Source organism: Brachycentrus maculatus, unplaced genomic scaffold (assembly GCF_059751285.1).
Source record: "Brachycentrus maculatus isolate JH-2025_06_01 unplaced genomic scaffold, ASM5975128v1 h1tg000068l, whole genome shotgun sequence".
In the NCBI taxonomy this organism is placed as follows: domain Eukaryota; kingdom Metazoa; phylum Arthropoda; class Insecta; order Trichoptera; family Brachycentridae; genus Brachycentrus; species Brachycentrus maculatus.
Genome location: NW_028280822.1, coordinates 662,643 through 688,146, shown reverse-complemented (window position 1 = coordinate 688,146; position 25,504 = coordinate 662,643). Strand labels below are relative to the sequence as shown.

At 31.6% G+C, this 25,504-nt stretch overlaps 1 protein-coding gene across 2 annotated transcripts in view; it reads right to left on the bottom strand.

The window, feature by feature from the left end:
* Positions 1–363: 363 nt before the first annotated feature.
* LOC148311292 (actin-binding Rho-activating protein) overlaps positions 364–25,504 on the bottom strand; it is a 46,799-nt gene continuing 21,658 nt past the window's right edge. The window contains exons 1-5 of one of the 2 annotated variants that reach the window (XM_088256843.1): positions 20,800–21,267; positions 9,997–10,139; positions 8,834–8,984; positions 6,794–6,886; positions 364–3,298 (exon numbers count right to left, since the gene is read on the bottom strand). In XM_088256843.1, coding sequence (XP_088112969.1) covers positions 3,185–3,298; positions 6,794–6,886; positions 8,834–8,984; positions 9,997–10,139; positions 20,800–20,946 — 648 coding nt within the window. In that variant the 5' untranslated portion in view covers positions 20,947–21,267 and the 3' untranslated portion in view covers positions 364–3,184. Of the gene's footprint in view, positions 3,299–6,793; positions 6,887–8,833; positions 8,985–9,996; positions 10,140–20,799; positions 21,268–25,504 lie in introns of those variants that run through there. The other variant, XM_088256845.1, reaches the window with a different exon arrangement.

Here is a 25,504-nt window from a genome sequence, read left to right as displayed (position 1 = left end):
GTATATTCATTTCCAAATTCTTTCTAATTCTACTTCCAAACAAATTAAAAATTAAGTATTTAGTAATTTCAAAGCTTAATAAATAATATTCGAAGATACATAGCGATCATTATTTTCTGCATTTTGTGCAACAGTAATGGTATGAATTATCATTCAGTAATTGATTCCTTTCAGAAAATCAAAAAAACATTTTTATTCTAAATAAACAATAATGATATCTGATTTTTTTAAATTCAGATGCTTTAACGTCTAACATCTCTTGTATTTAATTTAATAAAAAGCAGTTACTGTAAAATCAACGAAAACATAATATGATAAAGGATAACGGAAAAAAATAAAGGTGGTAGATAACGAATAAACACATTTGGGTATAATATTTATTTAATTTACATATGTATTAAGTAACTGAACATCACTATTGATAAAAGTATCTAAGATTAACAGAAAAGTTATAATCAATAGTTAATCAACGACGCGCAAGTATTTATTGTGTATAATTGTAGAATTCACTAAATCTTCGGAAAAGTGTGATAATAAACACACAAAAAATTCAATACCATATCTAGGAATGTCTGGCATCAAATGAACATAAAATTACAATATGACATCAAACATAGCCATTAAAATTATCAAGTGGTTTTATAATACTTTTGATTCCCAATACCATACCTATAAATTATGTCTTTATGCTTGTGTTCCTAACTTTTAAAGAAATATTGATTAGTTTATCTTTTAACAAAAAACCATACATGTATTTAACAAGAAAAGGCTATTAGGGATAAAAATTATTAATGAAAAAATATTTCATTGAAGCGTGATACAAACCTAATTTGATCTTCATATGTGTATAAGTTATCATAAAACTATTTTTGAATTGACATAATTATTGAATGTACTGAAATGATCATTAGCTCTAAATTCATTTACTAAAACATTAAATAAAATATATTGTTTACTTACACTAAAAAATCTTACATAAATAATTAAATCTAAAATAAAACAATAACTTAATCTGTCTAAATTGTAACTTTTTTAGGAAAGGTATTGTGATCATTATTTTAAGAAAATACATTTAAGGTGTAATTTTTCTATGATACAGTGACTGATTTTCGCTTTCTCTACTCTTACAGCATTTGCAATACATAATGTCTATTTTTAATAAAATATATCATTTACAATTTCTGTAGGTAAAAGGTAAAAAAAAATTCATCCGAGAAGTCGAATATTCAGTGGAGACAAATAATGTTTTTTTTTTTTTAATTTTGATATTTTAATAATTTTGTGTTAAAAAATGTATATTTAGTTCCTAAAATCTATCAGAAACATGTATTCTAAAAAAAACACTAATTTGTCTCTGCTGAGCGATTGATTTTTCAAATTTATGATTGGTGCCTTACACTCACCGATATATTGCTGAATTTATAATCAAGTTTGAAAACATTCATATGCATGTTATGCAAACATAATCGTAATCATGGCAATATTATTAAAGACTTGACTATTCATTATTTGTAAAGTTTAACTAACGTGTCAGACATATACATAAGCAAAGCGATTACCCTCACCCACATAATTTTAATTAAAAATTCCAAACAAAACTTATATTGTTTATTATTGATGTATGTTTGTTTTATTAAAAGGGGTAATGATTTCAAAAAGTCTGAATTTACTTTTTTTTGGCAATAATATAAAAGCACATGACATATTTTAGTTGTTATAATAAGTAAGGAATGCCAAAAAAACAGAATAAGTAGTAGGATTATCATAATTTAAAAATGTATTATAAATATAAAACTAAACCCACAATGCATAACCGCTTAGAAAGAGAAGAAAAAGCATTTTTCATTACAATTCACTGTTGGTGTAGATGAGAATGATTAAATATAAATAAATTATAAAAATCGAAAATAATTTGGTTGTTATGTACCATTTACCAATTGAAAATATCAATTATATTGTGAACGTCAAACAAAATAAATATTTGGCCAACATTTTTATAAAATATATAACATGATATTTTTCTAAAGCAATTTTGGCTTTACAATGTAACAGTAAAAAATATTTTTAAAAATGTCAATTATTATAACCGCATCAATTCTAGGGATTTTGACTGATCTAGTATGTGGATAAAAAATGATAAGAAAACAAGATTTATTTAAAGGTATAAGTACTATTTTCAACAACTACAGTCATTTATTTAGTTTGATTTCGTTGACTTTTATTGACTGTCAAAACCAAACGACCAAAAATTAATGAAAAATATGTGTGTATTACATATTTCATTAAATTTTTTATACCATATGCATCTGATTGCAATAATACTGGACAAAATACCTGGCTATTGATAATACAATTTATTAGTTACTGATATAGCACTACAAACAAATACTATAATATTTGTATTTTATAAAATACATATCTATGTAAGATGTTTTATTTCATGGCTGTAAAACATTATAAAAAAGTTGATAAATGTAATTTGGTTACTTAACCATGTTATATTTTATCTACACTTTACGTAACTGAAACATGTAATAATAAATGACTTACTTTATAAATAAATCAAAAAATAAAACTTTACAAACATTTCAATATGTATTCACCAGTTTTATTGAATACCGTTTGTAATAAAACTATCAAATAAAAAGTAATACATTAAAATAACATTTTCGGCAGAATGGGTGAAACACTAATTAAATATTTTTACTAGGAAAATAATAGAAAAAATAAATTAAAACGATGAATAGATTAGTGAATATAATTTTGGACATATATATAAATGTATACGAGTATATGCACCAAAAACATAATTTTGGAAAAGAAACGCAAAATGTTATCAGTTAAACAAAAATGCTACAAAATTATTTTTTTTATATTATATAAAAAAATTACAAGTATTTTGTTGATAATTTCTAAAAATTAGAGTTCCTGCTTTCTTATGAGGATAGCGGCATCAAAAAATAGGAATTTTATGATGATGATAATACACAAAAAATATAATACTTTGTTTTAATTACACTATGCATTGTTTATAAAACAGTAGGAAATTTTATGATTTGATTATGTAAAACACTAAATTAAAAAGACATAAATAAAAATGCCAATCGCATTGGACATTTAAATCGCTGCATACAGGTTGAACAGATGGAAACCTGCATGAAATAATAGGATACTGTTATTTTTATTACTGCGGAGTGGGAGTTATGGAACGCCTCGCTGCCAGCACTTTTTCTTCACAACAACGCCTAATCTCCTTGATGTTTTTCACCAAATACACCGGAACATCGTCGTCACGTCTCTGTTGAAAGAACACAAACTATAATATGTAAAACGCTACACACTATATTACGTAAGTGAGTGCAAACGCATGATAAAATTGCAAAACGAAAGCAATCAAAAATTATTTTATGATGCAAATGAATGAATCGCATTAAGTTCTTCTTCATTAGTAACTATTACAATTTTATTTTTCATAAAAATAACACAAGATATGCAAGATATAAATTTAAATTCAAAATTTTTTAAAATAAAATTTATAATTTTTTTTAATGCAATGATATAATGAGTAATGTAATTACATTTAGTTGGTCTATGAAACTAAAATTGGTAAACCACATTTGGCAGAAACTAACAAATGCGGCATCGGATCGGATCATAGCAAACATCAGTTTATGTGTAGCAGCTTGATTCAATATTCTTATTTGACCATATTAAGGAGAAATAAATAAAATGATAACACTTTGTGACATTTCTGCTCTATAATATAAGTAATTAATATTTATGGCTAAACGATTGCATTTTCATATATTAAATTAAATATGAAAGAATGCTAATATTATGTATGCAGTCCAATCAGATAACCATCTTCAAAATACATACGTACAAAAATTACCTGAAAATTTGGATTTAAATGAACCGATTAAAAGGAATCACTATTTTTTTGCCTTCAAGTTGGTAGCCCCATTTTTAATACCAAACCTGTTTAGAGCGCGATCTGTAACTTAGTGTGTTTACAGCAGCTATTTGTAATGGACGACATCAAGTGTACTGAGCAAATATGAAAATGGAAAAAATAGTGGAACGAGTTTGTTTAAAATTGTGTCGCAAACTAAATTTTGTGAGCAGATTCATTGAAAATGTTAAATAAAGCCTTTGGTGATTTGTGTATGTCCAAAACACAGGCTTACGAGTAGTATAAGAAGAAGAAGAAGAAAGCGGGCCATGAAATCGTCGAAAATTTGCTTCACTCTAGTCGGCCATCAACCTCTACGACAGCTAATAAAATCAACAATATCAAAACATTAGTGCTTGAAAATCGCCACATGAGTGTTAGAAAGTTGGCACAAGAGTGTGACATATTGATAATGTCAGCTCATGGTATTTTGAGTGATATTTTGGGCATGAAACGGGTCGTTGCGAAAATGATTCTGAAAGAGCTAAATGTTCTTCAAAAAAAGTATGGGAAGCAGGTTGCTCTTAACATGGTTTCCGGAGTCGATAGTGAGCCAAACATCATGCAACGCATCATAACTGGAGACGAAACACGGGTCTATGAGTACGACATGCAAACAAATCGTCAATCAATAGAATGGCCCTGTGCCGAAACCGTAAAAACAAGACTCGCTGAAGTAGCTGAAGGCGATAACTTTGAGGACTTATGAGCAGTGTATAGATGATTTGGTTAAACGTTGGCAAAACTTTATTGCACTCAATGGAGCCTACTTTAAGCGGACAAATAAATTTTGTATAAAATAAATAACAATTTATGTATTTTTTTTACAATTTCCGGGTAATTTTTGTACTTAATGTATGTATATACGTAAGACTTCGTAAGGAAGCAAAAATATATACATATATTTTAAATAAATTCAGTTAACGCAATTCTACCAATCCTGATAATATTCTGAAATAACCTTCATTAGTTTATTATTAAAGACCCCTTATTTTCATTATTTTCTCTAATAAGGTGCATATAAAATATAACAATATTAATTTTAACATAATGTTTTGAAATCACAAATAATTAAGTTGTGCTTGATAAAGATTTTTTAAATAAATGGTAATCATCTCTAAAATCAGTTTTAACCTCAAGCATATCATTTTTTGTAAACTGTAGAGTTTTGATGGCTTTATTTACACAAAATTTAACTTAAAATTCAAATTCAAATCATTAAGTTAGTATTCTTCAAACCCTTATCCGCACTCCATGGTGCATAGGGCACTGCATCATATAAATGCAGTATTATCGTGATCGATAATACATGAAGGAATGGTGATTAGCCCTCCGCTTTAGGTACCAGTCCAGGGTAATATTGAATAAATATTATTATGAAAAAATCACTATTTATTTAACCCCCCCCCCTGGGAATTGAACCCATAACCTCCATTACTATAGCCAAGCATGCTGACCATTACACTACAGAGGCAAACAAAGTAAGTTAAGTTAGTATAATAGAAATTAACCCTAACACTTGAAGAAAATATGTGTAGATATATGACCATAAATAAAAATACAAGTCATACATATACGATTTCTTAGTTTATAATTTTACTTTGGAAGAACTATTTTATCTATAATCTCGAGAAGGTGAAACTAGTGACCTGATATCGATGACAATCTTACTTATGTTAGTAAAATGTTTAAAACTATTCAGGTAGTTAGTATTTCCACAATGAATTGAATATGTACTTTTCCAACAAAAGATGATTTTAGACAAAACGAATTTCTTTGTGATAATAATCTCCGTATTTAACTTACTATGCTAGTTAAAATCCAATTAAAAAATTCAATTGCAATATTTCCAAAGTAAGAAAAAAATACAAGTTGAAAATAATCATATTTGAATTAACGACGCATTACAATTATAGATTAAAAAATTTTAGATTTTGTCTAAGCAGTCGGCTGCCCATGGAAAACAGCATTTTGTCACTAGTATTACATTTTCTGCTACATAGCGTAGTCGTCAGCTCATTTGGCTACTGTGCTGAATGTCCCAGTTTTGATTCCAAGGGGGTCGAAATAAATAAAGAGGTTTTTATTAAAACATTTATTTAATATTACTGTGGACTAGTACCGAGCTGATTACTTGTTCATCGTTTATTTAAGGATCAAAATATTTATAAGATTATAATTCATACCACATAGTTTATTTATTGTTACAAATTCACGGGATTTGATAGTTATGTACGCATAGTTAAGACCTTAATAAAGTGATTGGTACACAATATTAATATAAAAACATTGGATAGTTCCTTATTTCCTGACTTTGAAATGAGTCCGGGGCAGAAGGTAAAAATACCATTCCGTACGTCAATCGACCAAACGGGTAGAAATAGATTTCCCGTCCGAAGTGTGTTAATACACCATGAAAAGTAAAAAGGTTTAAAAATGAGTTACTTGCAAATATTCATAACGATTTATGTAAGACAAACATTTGGGTGCTACTTTTTTTTAAATAAAGACACAATTTAAAATATTATCGCAAATTTACGCTGTATTCTAAAAACCAAAATATCTATACAAAATCACAAAAATATGAAAACGCGCAGAGAAATAATTATATATATACATATATATATATATATATATATATATATATATATATATATATATATATATATATATATATATATATATATATATATATATATATTTAAATATATATATATATATATATATATATATATATATATATATATATATATATATATATGTATATATATATATATATATATATATATAAATGTTTTAACAAATTTAAAATATTTTGTTAATTTTGTTACTAAAAGGTACCTGAAATAAGCATTCTCCTTCAAAATTTATGAATTCATGTTTTCGGGCCCTCAATAACAGTCCAACAAGTTTGTCGTTGATGCGGGTATAAATCTGAAATCAAATTCAAGTTTCTACAATATTTGTTACATTGCATTTTTCGTCACAGAAAAGGACTTCTCTTTAGGAACGAAATAGTATGGAGATGTTGGACATTAACAACATATATTAAACCATATCCACTCCCTATGTGGAGCATATGGAGTCCACAAACTGTCTCCAGACTTTTCTGTCGGCTACCAGCTCCCTTGCATCCTCCCAAGTCAGATCCGTGTCCCGAAGTTCTGACGAGAACTGCCGACGAATTGTCAGCAGTGGTCGTCTTGGGCGGCGCGAACCTGATGCCTTGTAAAAGAGGCAAGCTTGATTAAGGCTCTCTGGAGGCACGCGGAGTACATGGCCAAGCCAACTGAATCGCCTTTTCTTGACGACAGTTGTGACCAAGATTTGCTGCGTCCTACGCCTTATCTCTTCATTCCTCACAAAGTCAAACCACACCACACATAAAATTTTCCGCAGCCACCCGTTCTCAAAGCTTAGTACAATGCTGCTCTGGGCCCTTGTAAGTTGCCATGTTTCACAGCCGTATAAGAGAACAGGAGCAATGCAGGCATTGTATAGACGGCATTTTGTCTTTACCAAGTATAAATCCAATCTCCAGACAGCCTTCATACTGTTAAATGCAGACTCCGCGAATTCTAATCGCACTCCCATTTCCTTTTAAAGGCTGCCATTTTCAGTCGCGTACACTCCCAAGTACTTGAAACTCTCGACCCTTTCGATGCGCTAGTTACTCAACGTCAAGGGTTGTTGGGCATCTAGGCATGAGGTGTTGCACAACACATGGGTTTTTGCAACTACATAATACTGACTACAAATTACAGTTATATTAATTTAGATAAAAATCAATTAAGATACTGATCTCAAAAACAATAAAATTTTAAAAATATATATAGTCTAGGGTCACTAAGAATTATTGGACATTATTTGATGATAGTATTTTTTATTATCGTATAATACATGAAGATATAACTGTCCATTTTTCATGCTGTGTAAATATTTCATTTTAGTTTACTATTAAAAATTTCATTTATTGAATTAGAGTTGATATTAACAATATACTGAATTGTTTCTTTATATGAATATACCTTTCAACAATTTCTTTAACCTGTCCAGGAGTATGACCGTACATGTACAGTCGCGCTTGTAATTAAAGCCCAGTGACATTAAATCTAAAATGGCACTTGTACTGCCATCTGTGGTTAAACAATATAATCACAAATCAAATGTTAACTGGTGTAAATAAATAAAAATATTCAATAAAATAGGTTTCTTATAACATCGACTATGATATAAAATAATAAAATTTTTAAAAAAAGCTAAAAAAACTCACTCCCCCCACTCAGTGATATGTAGGTATTATGAATAATATATTGCTATTTTTATTTCTTTTAGAAAATGCTGTTAATACTTCATTTCAATAAAACATAAAAATATATCGTTGTCTTAGAGCGGAAATATACTACAGAGTTAGAATTTGTCCAAGAGTAAATTTGAAAACTTTAAAAGAGGGCTATTTCGACTATGAATCGTTGAATACCCAATTATTCCAAATATGGAGGGTAATGTATACAAATTTGGCAAAAAAATGTTTTTAATCTTGATTCTGCGTAGATAGAAATAAGTATCATTATCAATGTGTATTTAAGATATTATCAAAATGAGAAGAAGTTTCTTAATCCATAAAATTGAGCACATGAGTGAAAAATGCTTTTAATAAACCAAAATATTAAATATAATTAATGTTTTTACTTTTTTCCACAAAATTTTGGCATTAAGTAGTCAATATCTAGTGTATTTATCAAGACAAGAGACAACGTAAAACTGTTATACTTTTTTAAAAATAATATTCATAAATTTTTGTTTAGTCATAGAATGATAATTTGCAGATCTTCTAGAAAGATATGAATATAATTATTTCATATAAGTACAATGAATTACCTCAAATAAGTATCCAAATGATATGACCCTTATTTCATCATCAATGATCTCGCCATTCTGGTTGATAACTTCACACAGCTCCAACATTTCTTTGCACACATGTGAGAAAGCCTTTACTCCTCGCGCTTCACTTACTGATCCAGGAATTGGTCTGAAAATTACAATAAATTATGTAATTTTTATGATTTTAAAACACTGCAAATCTATTTAACAGTGAAAGATGCAGTTAATATTATTTAGTGAGCATGTGCGTGCTTTAAAAATCTAGTTAAAATATTATTAAATTCTATAAAAATGTCAATTACTGTCCAAAATGTTAAAGTCTTTAAGAACAGACATTTGATATGTGACTGGAGCCAGAAGTGGAGATATTACAGTATTTTTTTTTCTTCGGTTGATTTGCTTTTAATTGACAATAGTTTGTGTCTGTTGCATTTTTTCAAATATATTAGAGTAACCATAATGACAACTCTTATACATATGAAATAAAAGTAGTTATACAGTACTAGTTACGATGTCAGTGATTTGAGTGTCACCGTTATTAACAACATGTAGTTAAGTGATTATAGTCAACTTTTATGCAGCAGAAGTTCCGGCTTTACTAAATTATTTGAGTATTGAAGATGTGCAAATAAGGATCGCATTTGCTTAATCTGATGAAATCTGAAAAAATTCAATCCAGGCTGAAACAATGCTATTTACGACAAAAACAAAATGTAATCAAAGCAGGGTCAGTGGATTGGTAAAGTAAATAGGTTCCAAAGAATACATTACTATTCATGCGCTATGATGTTGGGACATCATTTTTTTTTGGCTCATAAATGAATTTTCCTAATTCAGTGTAGTTTAACCCATTTTTAAGATAATCTTTAAAATGGGTTAAACTACTACTGACCAATATTGTATAATTTCGGTTTAAATGTTATAGATAGATAATTGAGAACACTAAAAAACTGAAGAAAAATATGTGGAAAAAGCTTACGATTTTGGTTGTGACAAAATATTACACAAAATAAGAAATGATGAGCACCGCTGTCTCAACAAACCGAGCACACACTATGGAGGTAGACTTACCTGGAGATACGACTTGTTTGACCATTTTAAAAGTAAAATGTATTAAAAATTATTTGAGATATAAAGGCATTATTAAAAAGGCTGCTTACTTTCCATAATCTTCTCTTGCAAATTTGGGTTTAAGGAGATTCTTTCCACCTCCGCATTCTGAGAAGGGGTTGTGTTGCTGCCCTTGTCGATGTTGAGCAGCCGCATTGTTGAACCTGGCTACTTTGTCTTGTAACGATGAGTCCTATAACAAAAACAAAAAATACCATAAGTAAATTTAGTACCATTACAGCCAGTAGAAAGAAAAATGTACGACAGCTGCTACATAACTGTTACAGAAATCATCGAATTGAAATGACAACAAAAAAAGGGACTTAATTAATGTCACGCCATGGACCGATATGGTCAGTAAAGCAAATGTGCTCCAAAGAGCAAGAGCAGGGAGACAGTTGCTGACTGATATCAAGGTCCGGAAGGTGTCCTATCTGGGGCATGTGCTGAGAGGAGAAAAGTACGAGCTATTGCACCTGATCATAAAAGGTAAAATAGAGAGTTGACAAGGTGTGGGTAGAAGACAGATCTCCTGATTCTGGAATACAGACGATTGGAAGGGGATCAGGCGCTGTCGAGGCGCTGTTTAGAGCTGCCCAAGACAAGGACAAGTACTCTCTAGAGATAGTCAACATCAGGGGGAGCTGACATGACACGAACAGAAGAAGAAGAATTATTGTCAAACTGGGTTTAGCCCCGTACATATGACGAACGACACAAAGCATGTCTAGCTGACAACCTACTAGGCCCGTCCATAGAGGTGTTCACATAGGGTCAATTAAACAATTGTTTAGGACATTATTAAAATAAGAAATTCCCGCCGGTAGAAATTGAAACAATTGTGTTACTTACTGGCACCTCGACAGTCATGGTTTCGGTGTCCAGTACATCAAAAAATATATAAATCTCGTAAAAAAATATACAAAATGGGGACACTAGTAGTGCATATATTATTTTTCATATTCTTAAACCATATCCGCTCCCTATGTGGAGCTTATGGAATCCGCAAACTGTCTCCAGGCTTTTCTGTAGGTTGCCAGTTCCCTTACATCCTCCCAAGTCAGGTTCGCGTCCCAAAGTTCAGACGAGAACTGCAGACAAATTGTCGGCAGTAGTCATCCTGGGCGGCGCGAACCTGATGCCTTATAAAAGAGGTAAGCTTGATTAAGGCTCTTGGGAGGCATGCGGAGTACATGGCGTAGCCAACTAAATGGCCTTTACATATATAATGCGTGTGATATATTGGTTCACTATGCCTTTAGAAATCCAACCAAATATATTTTTATAATAAGAAATAATTTATTAGTACCCTTAAAATTTTATTTAAATTAATATTTATTTCTTGGCGTAATGTATTCACTTACCTCTTTTTGGAATTATAACTTATTTACTTTTTTATTTATAAAATTCTAAGCAATATAAATTTATTGTACCACAGAAATTTGCTAGAATTTATGATATCACAAAATGATGTCAGGCGTGAACTATATAAATTTATAGTAGTATATTTCCCAAGACTTGTAATAAAACATGTAAAAATAAACATCTTTCTAGAAGCAGTATTCAACACACAATTTAACGACAATAGCATGTTTTTTACAATTTAATTACAGTGTTACACAAATCACGACTTAAAATACACCAGAAGTTAAACGAAATCATATAATCTTGAGTTTGAGGTTATCGATTCAATGTCAAATACGTCATGCTAGATGTCAAAGCAGTGGTGATTTAAAAAAATACATATATTATTCCCTAACTTTTATTATGTTTAACGGGGCAAATAGTTACATTTGCGAGTTTTGTGTTGACGGGAATAGGGAAGGATGCAAAGAGAACAAAGATTAACTTTTAATTGAGTTTATTTAATAACAATATACGTGTTTTTCTAATCGACCGACCACTGTCGTAGATCTTCTTATTCGCTCTGCGCCGCTCTCTTGCGCACCTCTGCTTGCTTACATTCGACGCCCACAGATGGCGCCATACAATGTTTTCATTGCTTAAATCTAACACCCCCCCTCAATGAAAAATCCATAAAAAAAAAATAATAAACACCCGCATACTACATATTACAAATTTTCTTTAGCAAATACTGAGCCCTAACTTTGTTAACAATCTTTGTACAAATATCTGCAATTTGCTCGTTGGTTTTAATATAATTTAACACTACCGACCCATCTTCAACTTTCTCCTTGATAAAATGATATCTTATATCGATATGTTTGAGTCTCTGCGTCCCTGCATTCAATGCTAACTTGATCGCACCTTGGTTATCTTCAAATATTAAAATCTTTCCTGTAATGTTAATTTCAAAATCATCCAATACTCCCCTTATCCAACACGCTTGTGCGCAAGCGATGCTCAAGGCAATATATTCAGCTTCAGTAGATGACAAACTGACGCTTTGCTGTTTCTTGGATGCCCAACTTATGCAACCATTAAACACTTTAAAAATATATCCTGTCGTGGATTTCCGATCCGTTTTATCGCCTGCCCAATCTGCATCTACATATCCTTCCAAATAACAATTAGAATCAGCAGTATATATTAATTTAACATCAAGGGTGGCTCTAACATATCGCAGTACTCGTTTTAAGGCTTTATACAAATCAGAAGATGCTTTGCTCTGAAATCTAGCCAACTTGTTAGTAATAAAACACAAATCTGGTCTTGTCCCTACAGCTGCATACATCAAATTTCCGATAATCTGTCTACACTTGTGCTCAATCTCTGCACTCTCCGACTTTTCTCTTATTAGATTTTCAAAAATCATACCTGAGTCACAGCATGTTGCTGCTCCGTTACAGTCACTCATGTTGAATTTTTCCAGTACTTTTTCTAAATATAATTTTTGGTCTAGAATTGTAACACCCTTTGTAACATCTTGGCTTACTCTAATTCCCAGATAATAATTCACCTTACCCAAGTCTTTAATCTCGAATTTGCTCTTTAATTCGTTCTTAATTTTAACAACGTGTTTCACATCATTTCCTGCTATAAGAATATCGTCAACATACACTAGTAAGTAAGTTTTAACCTCACATTTCGTGTATATGTACAAACAATAATCGTTTTTAGAACGCACAAACATCTGTTCTAGTAATACAGAATTTAACTCCTCATACCAATATTTTGGTGACTTTTTTAGACCGTATATGGATTTGTTTAATTTTACAATTTGTTTGTCAGGATTTTCCGGTTGTTCTGGTAACCACATGAAAACTTCTTCTTCTATTTTACCGTACAAAAATGCGCCTTTTACATCCAACTGTTGTACCTCTAGTTTGAACTTATTTGCCACACACATAAAAATTCTAAAAGTCTCTAATCTCGCAACCGGTGCATAAATTTCGCCCAACTCATCACTATTCTGCATAAAACCTCGCGCCACAATACGCGCTTTAAATTGTTTCTCGCCTTCACTATTTGTCTTAATTTTAAAAACCCACTTTGAATCAATCGCGCACTTATCACTTGGAAGTTTATTTAAAACAGTCCACACGTTATTTTTCTTTATTGTTGCAAGTTCCTCTTCCATTGCTGCCTTCCAGTGCGTTGCATTGACTCCGTCGATGGCTTCTTGAAATGTTGTTGGTTCGATGTCAAATCTCTCGGATGTGAAGTAGGTCACATAATCGCGTAGCCAACTGGGTTGCTGTCTTCGTCTTTTGTTGACTTCTGCCCCTTCCGTTTGTCCTTGCTCCTCGTCTTCATTGTCTTCATCATCAGTAATGTTGTCAACAGTTGTTTCTTCTTCTTCTGCAATGTCACCTGCGTCGATTGTTGCTCGAATCTCTTGAAGTTTTGGTTCTTCCTTATTGTTCTCGTTGAATATCACGTCTCTTGCGAGGATCACGCTATTAGTTGAAGGACAAAATATCCTGCACCCCTTTGTATTCTCATCATATCCCACAAATATTCCTTTTGTGCTTTTCTCATCCCACTTTAATCTCTTTTCCTTGGGGATGTGGACGTATGCATCGATGCCAAAAATTTGAAAATGATCGAGTTTAAAACTCTTTTGAAACCATAACTCGAAAGGTGTTACTCCTTTCTGTGTACTTCGGCCTGTTCGATTTATTACATAGACGCTTGCATTTACCGCCTCTGCCCACAAAATCTTCGGTAATTTTCTAGCACTTAGCAGTGTTCTTGCAGCTTCAACTATCGTTCTCATTTCTCTTTCCGCTTTTCCATTTTGTTCAGGCGTATACGGTACTGTCTTTTCGTGCTTAATCCCATATTTATTAAGCAATGTTCTCACTTCAGTGTTAATAAATTCTAATCCGTTATCTGACCTCAAGGTATTAATTTCATTTCCACATTCGAATTTTGCTCTCTTAATAAAGTGATCAATGTTTTCTTTAACTTCGTATTTGTTTTTCAAAAAATATACCTTGCGAAACCTTGAGTAGTCATCCTTCATGAGAAGAAAATATCTTGAACCGCCTACCGAAAATTCTTCCATCGGACCGCATACATCGGCGTGGATCAATTCTCCCGTACGCAATGTTTTACTTATACTGTTGTTAAAAGGCAATTTGTGCTGCTTACCTTGTATGCAGGCTTCGCAAAAGAAGTTCGGATCATTTTCATACGATACATTATTTACATTCAACACTTCTTTTACATGCTTAATGTTCTGGTGCCCCAACTTTTCGTGCCATTCTTTCAACGTTGCGGTAGCGAAATTTGCATATGATGAGATGTATCGAAATTGTAATTTATATAGTTTTTCTTCTCTGATTGCTACCGTCGCCACACGTTTTCCTTGCATTATTTTGCATTCATACTTATTGGATTCGAACGTGAATCCTTTATCTAGAACAGCGCCCAGTGAAAATAGATTTACCTTTAGTCGAGGTACATATAACACGTTATCGATTTCTGTCTTAATCCAGTATTTTCCGTTGAATGCCTCCAATTCTACTTTTCCAATTCCCTCAATCTCTAAGCTTGTTCCATCACCAACTTTTACGCTTCTTGAACTGCCTAAGCTGTCAAGTCTTTTGAATGCTTCTCTCGTGTTACACATGTGCTCACTTGCACCGCTGTCTAAATACCAGTTTGTTTCCCGCTTCGTCGCTACAAATGCCTCGGGCACATTGATAAATGCATTTGTTTCTTTGGTCTCCTCCGGCTGTCTGGGTTCTGAATTTTGTTTATTCAACCTTATTCTACAGTATCTTATTTGATGCCCTGGAATACCACAGTAGTGACACCTTTGTACCCCGTTCCCTGCAGGTCTTGCACCTCCTCCGCCTCTGAATTTACACTCACTCTTGAAGTGTCCGAAATTTCCACAACTAAAACATTTTATTTTGCTTTTTGCCGCAAACGCAACTATGTCTGCACGTTTTTCTTCTTTACTTTCTTGCATGCTTGCAATATTTCTGTCCTCTTCTATTAATAATCTGGATGTTAGTGCATCTAGCTCCTGCGATTCCTTAGGCACCGAGTCCCATGCTGATATGAAGTGTCTGAATCTCTCGGGTAGTGACATTAAAATTTTAGTTATAATCATGCTTTCTGCAACTGGTTCTCCAGCCTGTTCTAAATTGTTGGTAATCGTATTTAATTTGGTTATAAAATCTACCATCTTGTCCGTCTCATGAAATTTAAAATTGTAAAATCTTTGTTGCAGTAGATGGAGACTCAGCTCCGACTTTCTTTCGAACACGACCTGCAATTTCCTCCACATTTCTTTGGCTGTGTCACATGTTATAATGTGAGCCATGCTGGATTCATCCATCCTATCGACAATGATGCCCTGCGCCTTATTGTCGCACGTTTGCCATTCCTTCACCTTCTTCTCATAGTCAACTGACGCACTGCCCTGCCTTGGCTTCTCAAACGCACCGTCCACTACATCAAATACACCCTTGGCCTTTAGCGCCACTTTCGTTTGAAATTTCCAAAGATTCCAGTTCTCGCTGGTAATCTTCACTGCCTTTACACTATGAGTAGCGTGAGTTTCCTCCATTTCGAATAAGTCTTTACTCTCGACCACGCGTAATTCACACACAAACTCAAAACGACCGGGACACCCGCGTTTTTCTTCCGACCACAATGCCGGCTAACCTCAATTTTTTTTTTTTAAATCCACGAAAATCTTTGCAATCCGCACATCAATCGCGACCTGGGCCCATAACCTGTTGACGGGAATAGGGAAGGATGCAAAGAGAACAAAGATTAACTTTTAATTGAGTTTATTTAATAACAATATACGTGTTTTTCTAATCGACCGACCACTGTCGTAGATCTTCTTATTCGCTCTGCGCCGCTCTCTTGCGCACCTCTGCTTGCTTACATTCGACGCCCACAGATGGCGCCATACAATGTTTTCATTGCTTAAATCTAACATTTTGTATTTATAAAATAATAAAATCATCCAAAAACACATATTGTTGAAAAAAATGTCGGGTTGTAGTCCCGTGGTTATTGTCGTGGACTCTTAATTCAGAGTTTCTATGTTCGAACCTACTCTACCACAATTTCATATCTATTTCCAGGGTTTTTTCCATGCAATGCGGTAGAATGGCTTTCTAGTATTTTTTTGCATGGATATTTTTTTAAATATATTTTCAAAACCAATTAGATGAAACAATGTTTGTGCTAACGTAATAATAATCTATATGTATATAATTCGTCTAAATGATACAATATGGTATTGTAATGTATATTTAAATTGTTTTTTAATATTTTTTAAAGTAAAAGGCTTGTGAAGTGAGTTCCGGAACCTTTTTTGTTCCAAAAAAAACCCTGCCTACTTCTGATGATAAGCCGCTTAGGCTCACAGAAATTGATTTTTTTTCAATGTGATAAAAAATAAACAAAAAATTATCAAAACAAAATATTTAAAAATAAATACAGTTGTAGATGTTTTTGATTTTTAAAGATTAAGATAATATTTAAAGTAATATAACATTGTTTTCGTAAGTTAAATCGATAAATAAATAATCCCAAATAATCAATACTATTCTTATTTGAATATATTAAGAAATAAAGTATTTGACTATTTATAGTTCAAAGTCGTGAAAAAACTGACTATTCATTACAATATTAAATATGATGGATAACGGTGGTTAAACGATTGGGTTGGGAAATTTCACATTGTAATGTTCATAGCCCGAAATTGAACTTGAAGCGTAACCTCTGATACAATTCTATACAATATGTTTTTGAAAACACTGTAGTAAATATGTAAAAAAATATTATTTGTAATTTACCTTGTATTTATAAGACAAACACTAAAGGAAATAAAATAAAAATGTAAATAACAAAAACCTCTGATTCATTCGTACGTGTTATAATTTATTGCTGGTATAGTTGTCGCCAGTTAAGAATGCCAAACTCTCATAGGTGACCATGGTGAAAAAATATAAATGTATTAGAATTTATTTATAACATTATTTACTCTAAGTTTTGATTTGAACATTGGCACAGGATAAGAATACAACAGTGTAATAGACGTCTGATTTTGATTTTGTCTGAGAGATGCGTTTAACATTAAAACGCGGACGAATAACTATACATTCAGGGCAAAGGATCATTTAAACAAAATACTTTAATTTGTAAATTTTATTATAAATATAAACATAAATAAATTATGCATATCTCAATGTGTAAATGTTAAGAATTAAAAAAAAAAACATTTAAAAAATATTTGTATTACTTAATATACAAATTTAAAATGTATATTTTTAATTCGTTAATTAAAAGAATATCAACATATAATAATTACCTCCATCAACACTCCATGTTTATTCTGAATGTTTTTATAAAAATTTAAGACGACTTCCTTGGTTTCTCCAGACAAAGCCCTTCTTTGTCCCAACTTCGGATCTTCAGACATGGTCGCTGTATACAAACTGGCGTGTAACCAATCGAAACGCTTGATTTTACTACTCCATTTAAAAAAAAATGAAATAAAAGTGTTAGTTTGGTATTCTTATGTGGCGACCAGTATACATTGAGATTGGAGTACCGATGTAATACCTTATGGACACGTGTTTATGTATTATACACGTATTGATGTACTACGAACACGTATTTATGGACATGCATTTACGTATTAGACACGTATTTATGTATTAGACACGCATTTATGTATTAGACACGTATTTGGGTGTTATATCAATATCACCTTTAAGGAAATATGGTGTATAAAATTAAGAAGACACTGAATGTATGATAAATATTTTGATAATACAAAAATGATTCATAAAATCATCATAACACATCCGATAGCTTGATGCCAAATTTGATTTAAAAAAGGAAGACCGAGTTATTTTTCTACTACGAATATTTGTAACTTTATTTCTGACCTGGAATTCAGGCTTCTGACGTCTTTGGGAATGAAGTATTTAAATTTGCTTGTAAACAAGATGGTATCAACCTTTGAGTCAAGTTATTGATCTTAATAATAAGTTATATAAACCTAAGACGGCTAAGCATCCTTGTGTAATGCGTATTTATTATTTCCAGTAGGAGAAGATACATACGTATTACTTTGGTGAATTTTTTTTTTAATTAAATAAAAAATTCGACACATTCATTAGTGAATATGGCTGAAAAATGTTTTCTTTTATTATTTAATTCATGTCGAAATTCATTTAAATAAAAGGTAATTACCTGTCTACTTCGTCACTTTCTGTTAGGTGGCGGTCCAATCTTTTTTACTATCCACTCGCAAGTCGTAACTTCTTAGAAAAAAATGTATTTTTAAATGCTTGTAATTATGTCGCTTTATGTGGGCTCTCGTATGCAGAGCAAGTGACTCAGCGGGAGAAAATAATAACTCAGTCGTGATTAATGATTTTTACGGCAAGAAAAAACAAATGTGTTTCTTGTTTTAATTTACAAAAATAAAAATAAACGGAAATATTATTTATTTATGTTTAACGTTTCACGTTGTTTATTTTGGTACGCAAGCGCAGAATTCCGAGCATTCTCTTTCTGATAAAATCTAACGAAATTTCCCACTCACGATCGACGATTTTCACTTAATCGCGTGGTATGATGTGAAATCAAGACCGAATTTACTCATTGAAATATTCCTCCTATGCTAATGAATCCGACTAACTGGCAATAAAAGTGTAATAGACAAAGTAATTAGTACGCGGAAGAGTAAGTGATATGTAAATATGTTGCTTGATGTGGAAAACGTGTAAGAAGTATGGATATTAAAAATTATAATGTTGCCGAGAAAAATGTGTTATAATACATATTCAAACTCATACTAGAAATTAATAAAATTCTTGTCCACGTATTTAGTTGTTGAATGTCGTACATTGACTGGGTAAAACCTTTTTCTTGTGATGCACTACCGGTTTTCATACAACCGATTTCCTAATTAATATGTCTCAATTCGATTTAAAGTTACTAGCATGTAAATATATTTTCAGATTACCGTTATCTTCGATTTTAAGAAAAAAACTTTTGAAAATACATTAGGGATTCAAACAGTTTGCTGAAGTTACCTCTATGTAGTATCATAGAGAATTGATTATATTTTTTCTCGATGTATCATTCTTCATTGGATTTTCTTTTTGCAAAATTTACTTTTGTTACGTTACATAGTCAGGAATTAAACAAAAGCTTCAATTTTTCATATAGTTTGACCATTTATATTTTGTCGTTGTAGAGAATTGTAACTACAGGATGTGTATGGTTAGCGTATTTTTTATATTTATGATGTAAATTCTATTCTTAATAGATACCTATTCGAATTTTCATAATTATTTATATTTCACCCAGTCGATATTAAAGAAAACAATTATAAATACATGTCACATGAATAATCCAAACAGTATATTTTAAGCATTGTATCACAATGTAATGCCACAGTGTACATTTTTTACTCCACTATATTGTAACTATCGTAAAACGGTATTTACTTCATATTTCTACTACCGCTTTACCAGTAATGCCATTTTCCGATAATTTTCATTCCCAAATTCAATTTCCCATTAATATTCGAGAAAAACCGGGTGTTCATAAGAACATCAAAACTCTTTTACTTTTACCAGACTTATTTTCCATTCGAAGAGTATAACATAACATAATTAAGCATTTTAAAATTTGATATAACACAATTTAGCCTCATATATAAATATTTAAAAAGGGTATTTTAGTTCACTTATACCAACCCATAAGTTTTCGACATTTTTTTACAAATATAAATACAAACTTTTTAGTGTTTTAAATACAAATAAAAAGAACAATTATTCAATAAATTTACGCGCAACATATTGAAAAATAAGATAAAAGTGAACTATTTTACTGTTTAAGGTTAAATGTTTTACTATTTTACCTTCACCAAAAATATAATATTTTACAAAAAAATGTGTCTGGAAAATTAAGCATAGGTTTTTCGTAAAAAAGGAAAAACACTAAAGGTGCACTCATCTAAAACCGTGCCTAATGATTCATGGATAATAAAAAGTAAAAATATACAAAGTTATGACAAAGAATTCTGAATTTTCGGAGGTAGGCACCCTGCGAAATTGATATTGTCTATGTTCAAAGCGTTGCTTTACTAATACTCGTAATATATATTTGGAGGTCCTCACCAAAAAGTTACATTTCCGATTTCGCACAATTTTTTTAATGTTGTGACAAAACGTGACCCATCCTGTGTTAAACCAATATGAAATCATTAAATCGCACCAAAACGTTGCAATTTTACAAGCTAGAATTCCTGATTACTTAAAATAATTTATAATGGAAATGTAACGATTTGGTAAGGACCTCCACATGTGTCATGTGAAACCTCAAGGTTTTTTTAATAATGATAAATAAATTTGCGCTTGCAATAATTTGACATGCGGTAAAAGGGGATTACCCACCAACATCCTCGTGGGACAAGGCGAACACGAGCGTGCACGACGGCACATGGCGTCGGAGAGTGCCACTACGGCCGGCACCTCCAACCTAGGGCACTGGAAGACATCGGGAGGTGTCACCACGCACTCTATTTCATTCCCGTTTTGCATATCGGATAGACTCACTGGCGGTAGCACAAGACGACAGAGTTGCAATGTTTCAGTCACAATGTCACACGAACGGTATCGGATTATGAACAAGCCCGCGGATTTTGTTCTCTGCGATGTTCACCGCGCGATCTTTCGTCTACCACTAACCAATGCGGATGGCAGAGGGAGGCGGCTAATCACTCTGAATTGTAGTCACTGCTGCTGGCAGGAACGTGGGTGAGATGCTTCCCTGAACCCGCCGCGTCACATCCGAAAGTGACCGGGACACCCGTGGGTAAAGTAAAACAAGGCTGGAACGGGAAAGCGCCAAGTACTCTCTATGTTTAATTTTTGCTTTCTCAGCGCTCAATGCTACAAAGAATAAATGCCAGTAAAAAAAATAATTCACATGGTGAATGGCGTAAATTATAAAGTTTGTTTATAAATAGAATTAGCATTGAAAAACTCTACAACATTTGGAAAAATCAAAAGTTTTAATACCGCTTCAACATAATATGTTTTATAAAGATATTTATCTATTTATCACCATCAAATATCGTGGTATTTTGTATGTGTATGTGTATGTGTGTGATTGTGATTGTGTGTGTGTGTGTGTGTGTGTGTGTGTGTGTGTGTGTGTGTGTGTGTGTGTGTGTGTGTGTGTGTGTGTGTGTGTGTGTGTGTGTGTGTGTGTGTGTACTATTAACTTTGAAAAATAAATTATAAATATGAAATAAATTTAAAAAATGGCTTCTTAACATAAATAAAGAGGAATATGGAAGTCTGGGCATTTACGGGGTTTACGACCGTCATAGGCTGATTTAAGTGATCACTTTACACACGTGTAACATTCACCAATTCTACCCATGATTGACAACCGCAGCATTCAAATTCTTGGATGTTCTATATATAAAATAAATGCCCAGACTTCCTTATTCTTCTTCATCTATGTTAAGATGTTAAAAATAATATGATAACTCCTGCAATTAGAGATAATCCAGATTTGTGAACAAGCATTTGGACGCACCCAAAATGTTGTTTGTAAAAAAACTGTTTATAATAATTATTTCACATGTTACACGTTTTTACACTGCATCATAAATTACGTATGTCGCCAAATGGCGAATCTTCTAATTTATTATTCTTAACAAGTTTTCCGCAATGTTTGTTTCAGTAATCAAATTTATTCTAACAAGTCTCCTTCATTCATGAATTATTTATATGGATTCGATCAAGATGCAAGATGTTACTTACGATCAAGAAGCAGGGTGTTCCCGGAGAATATGTTATGACGTAACGTGTGTTTACATTTGATCAACGTGTTACGATCAACTTACAGTTACTGAAAAAAATAATTTAGATGCTCCGAAAACATTAATTTAAGTATTTATTTATTGATTAGGCGTTTAATTTGTAGAACTCTGTTTTAATTTATATATTAATTGTTAAATCAAACACCGATTATTTGAGTCTACTAAGTTGTATTTTATTGTTAAAAAACACATTAAATTATTATTGTGACTAATCGCTCACTCCTTTCACCAACGTCATATATTAAAAATCGTCAATTTTTATTTGTGCATGTTTTTGGAATGCCCAGAAAATGTACTATAATCCCAGCAAAAGCGGCATATTTTTTACTTAATATTTGGCCTCTACAGGGCAAAAAGTGTTGTTTTTGCATCATGAAGAAAAGGTATTGTTTAACTATTTTTTTTTAAATACTAAATATTTTTCTAGAGAAAAAACCTTCAGGTTTTACCTAAAAAGATCTGTTGCACTGTAAAATGTTCAATAAGTGGCTGAGATTTATTTTTCAATAAATTTCATTTTATTCTTAAACTTTAAAAACGATCTCGTGAAATATCAAGTTTTTTTTTAAATGCGACGTTGTTGAAAGGAGTGAGCGAAATGTTTCGCCTATTTATGGCATTTTCAAACGAATGTGAAGATTAAAAGGACTGATGGTCCTTACATAGCTATACAATACTAGGTACTTAAATAGTAGTTTTAACATGTGCAGTAATAATTTACGGGAGACGACAATAGTTAATGGGAGATCGGCTGTCAAAACTCAAAACACAGTAAGGGACATTTTTTTGTAATATGTTTTTTTTTGCATTTTTGGACTAAATAGATTATACTTACTCCAAAAATGCAAAAAAACGTACTACAAAGAAAATTTCCCTTAGTGTTTTAAATTTGGACAGCCGAGATGTAGGTACGTACACTTATATTTATTTTTTGGGAAAGGAAGAATCTATTGACATGGCAATTGTGAGAGAATTAATGTTTTAAAGCTAAATACAATTGTTGATAATATTATTTTTAAGAATTTATAGATGTAGATAAAAATGTAATTAAAAAATCATGCAAGCGTTTACATAGAGAGAAGTTATCACAATATTAATTTTTATGTGTTTTTTAACAATAAAATACAACTTACATGACTCAAAAAATCTGTGTTTGATTTAATAATTAATACATAAATTAATTGTTATATGCTACGTTTCTAAATTATTTATGAAGACGTTCCCAATCCGAGAGCTCTCAATGAATGTTCCCAGAAAACACGCAATACAATGGTAAAAATCATATTGTTAAATGCGTGTGAATATTCAACTTTCGAATGCGAATGATCTCACTTTATTCCATCAAGATATTGAATGAACGAAAAATTTCGCGAGAACATTAATTCACTAAAATTTCAATAACAAGGTTACTTGTTACAATCAAAAATTCTAAAAAAAAAAACAAAATTAAATAAAAAAATATATTAAAAATTAAAAATGTAAATATATTTATGTGTGTGTATATATATATATATATATATATATATATATATATATATATATATATATATATATATATATATATATATATATATATATATATATATATATATATATATATATATAATATATATATATATATATATATATATATATATATATATATATATATAAATATATATATATATATATATATATATATATATATATATATATATATATATATATATGTATATATATATATATATATATATATATATATATATATCTTCAACTTCTTCTTCTGACCCTCATCCGCACCCAATGGTGCATAGGGCACTGAATTATATAAACGCAGTGTTATCTTGATCGCTAACCCATGAAGGAAAGGTGATCAGCCCTCCGCTTCAGGTGCCAGTCCAGGGTAATATTGAATAAATATTAGACTGAAAAAATTACTTTTATTTTTTGACCCCCCCTGGGAATTGAACCCGGGGCCTCCAGAACGGTAGCCGAGCGTGCTGACCATTACACTGCGGAGGCGGATAATCTTGCCTTTAAGTAATTACGATAATGTTACATTGCGACGTTGAATGCAGTGCCTTATGTACTATTTTGGTTAGATGAAGAAGTGTAAATAGGAACTAGAGATTACGTTGGATTGATAGTGAATTTGGATCGATAGCCACCTCATTTAAAATTTCACTTTCTACTATCGGAGAAAATCGATTAAGTTTTTTTTTATTATGGCCATGATAAATAGATGCGAATAAATTGACCCCGCTTTCTTCATGGTTTCTTCTTTATACCTTGTCTATACCCAACGGATTAACCTAAACTTTAGACAAACGGATTCTAAGTTTATACGTTCGTGAATCGAGAGAAGGCGACTGAAAATGCACTATTTTTTTTGTTTACATTTGTAGATAACGGTCAGTTGAAAACATACACCAAATATCTCAAAATTGACAAAAATGTAGTTAGAGCTCTTTACGTAGGGCACGTCGTATTATAGGTAACAAATTCATTAAAATGGCTTAAAATAACTTTATTTGAGAAGTGTTCCATCTTCTCTTATTGATAATTAATCTGTTTTATTCATTGCTATTTATCATTTATTACAAACATTAATCAACAGAGAGAATTATCACTTATCGCATTTTACTGTATGATTTTATTGTATAAACTTTTTTACTGTATAAACCCAAACGATCATCAACTCTGAGACCATATGCATCTTTCTTCTCTAACCTCTATTTGACCCCAAATGGCCCATAGGGCACCAAAAGAGATCAATGCAGTGATTACTTGATCATTAATCACACATGTGAAAGCAGACTGATCAGTCCTGATATATTAAAAGTAAGCACATGACATAAATGAAGGGCCTTATGGCGATGGACATAACAACCCTTATCCGCACCCCGATGGTGCATACGGCACTGCATCATATAAAATAAATGTTATCTTGATCGTTAAAACATGAAGGATTACCTAAATCACCCCTCCGATGCAGGTATCAATCAGTCCAGGGTAATATTGAATAAATATTATATTAGAGTGAGAAAATCACTTAAATTTATTTGACCCCCCCTCCCCTGGGAATCAAACCCGTATCATATCAAAACTGCCCCCTTCGGGAATCATAACAACTTCAAGGAAAAGGAAATGAATTAGGAATAGTCGTAAGGAAAATTTTAACAGCAGCAATAGGTTGTAAGGTTACATTATAATCTCGACCAATCTTTTTTTGGTAAAAGATGTTTAAACGAAATAATGAATAAATTCACTTTTATAACAATATGGCA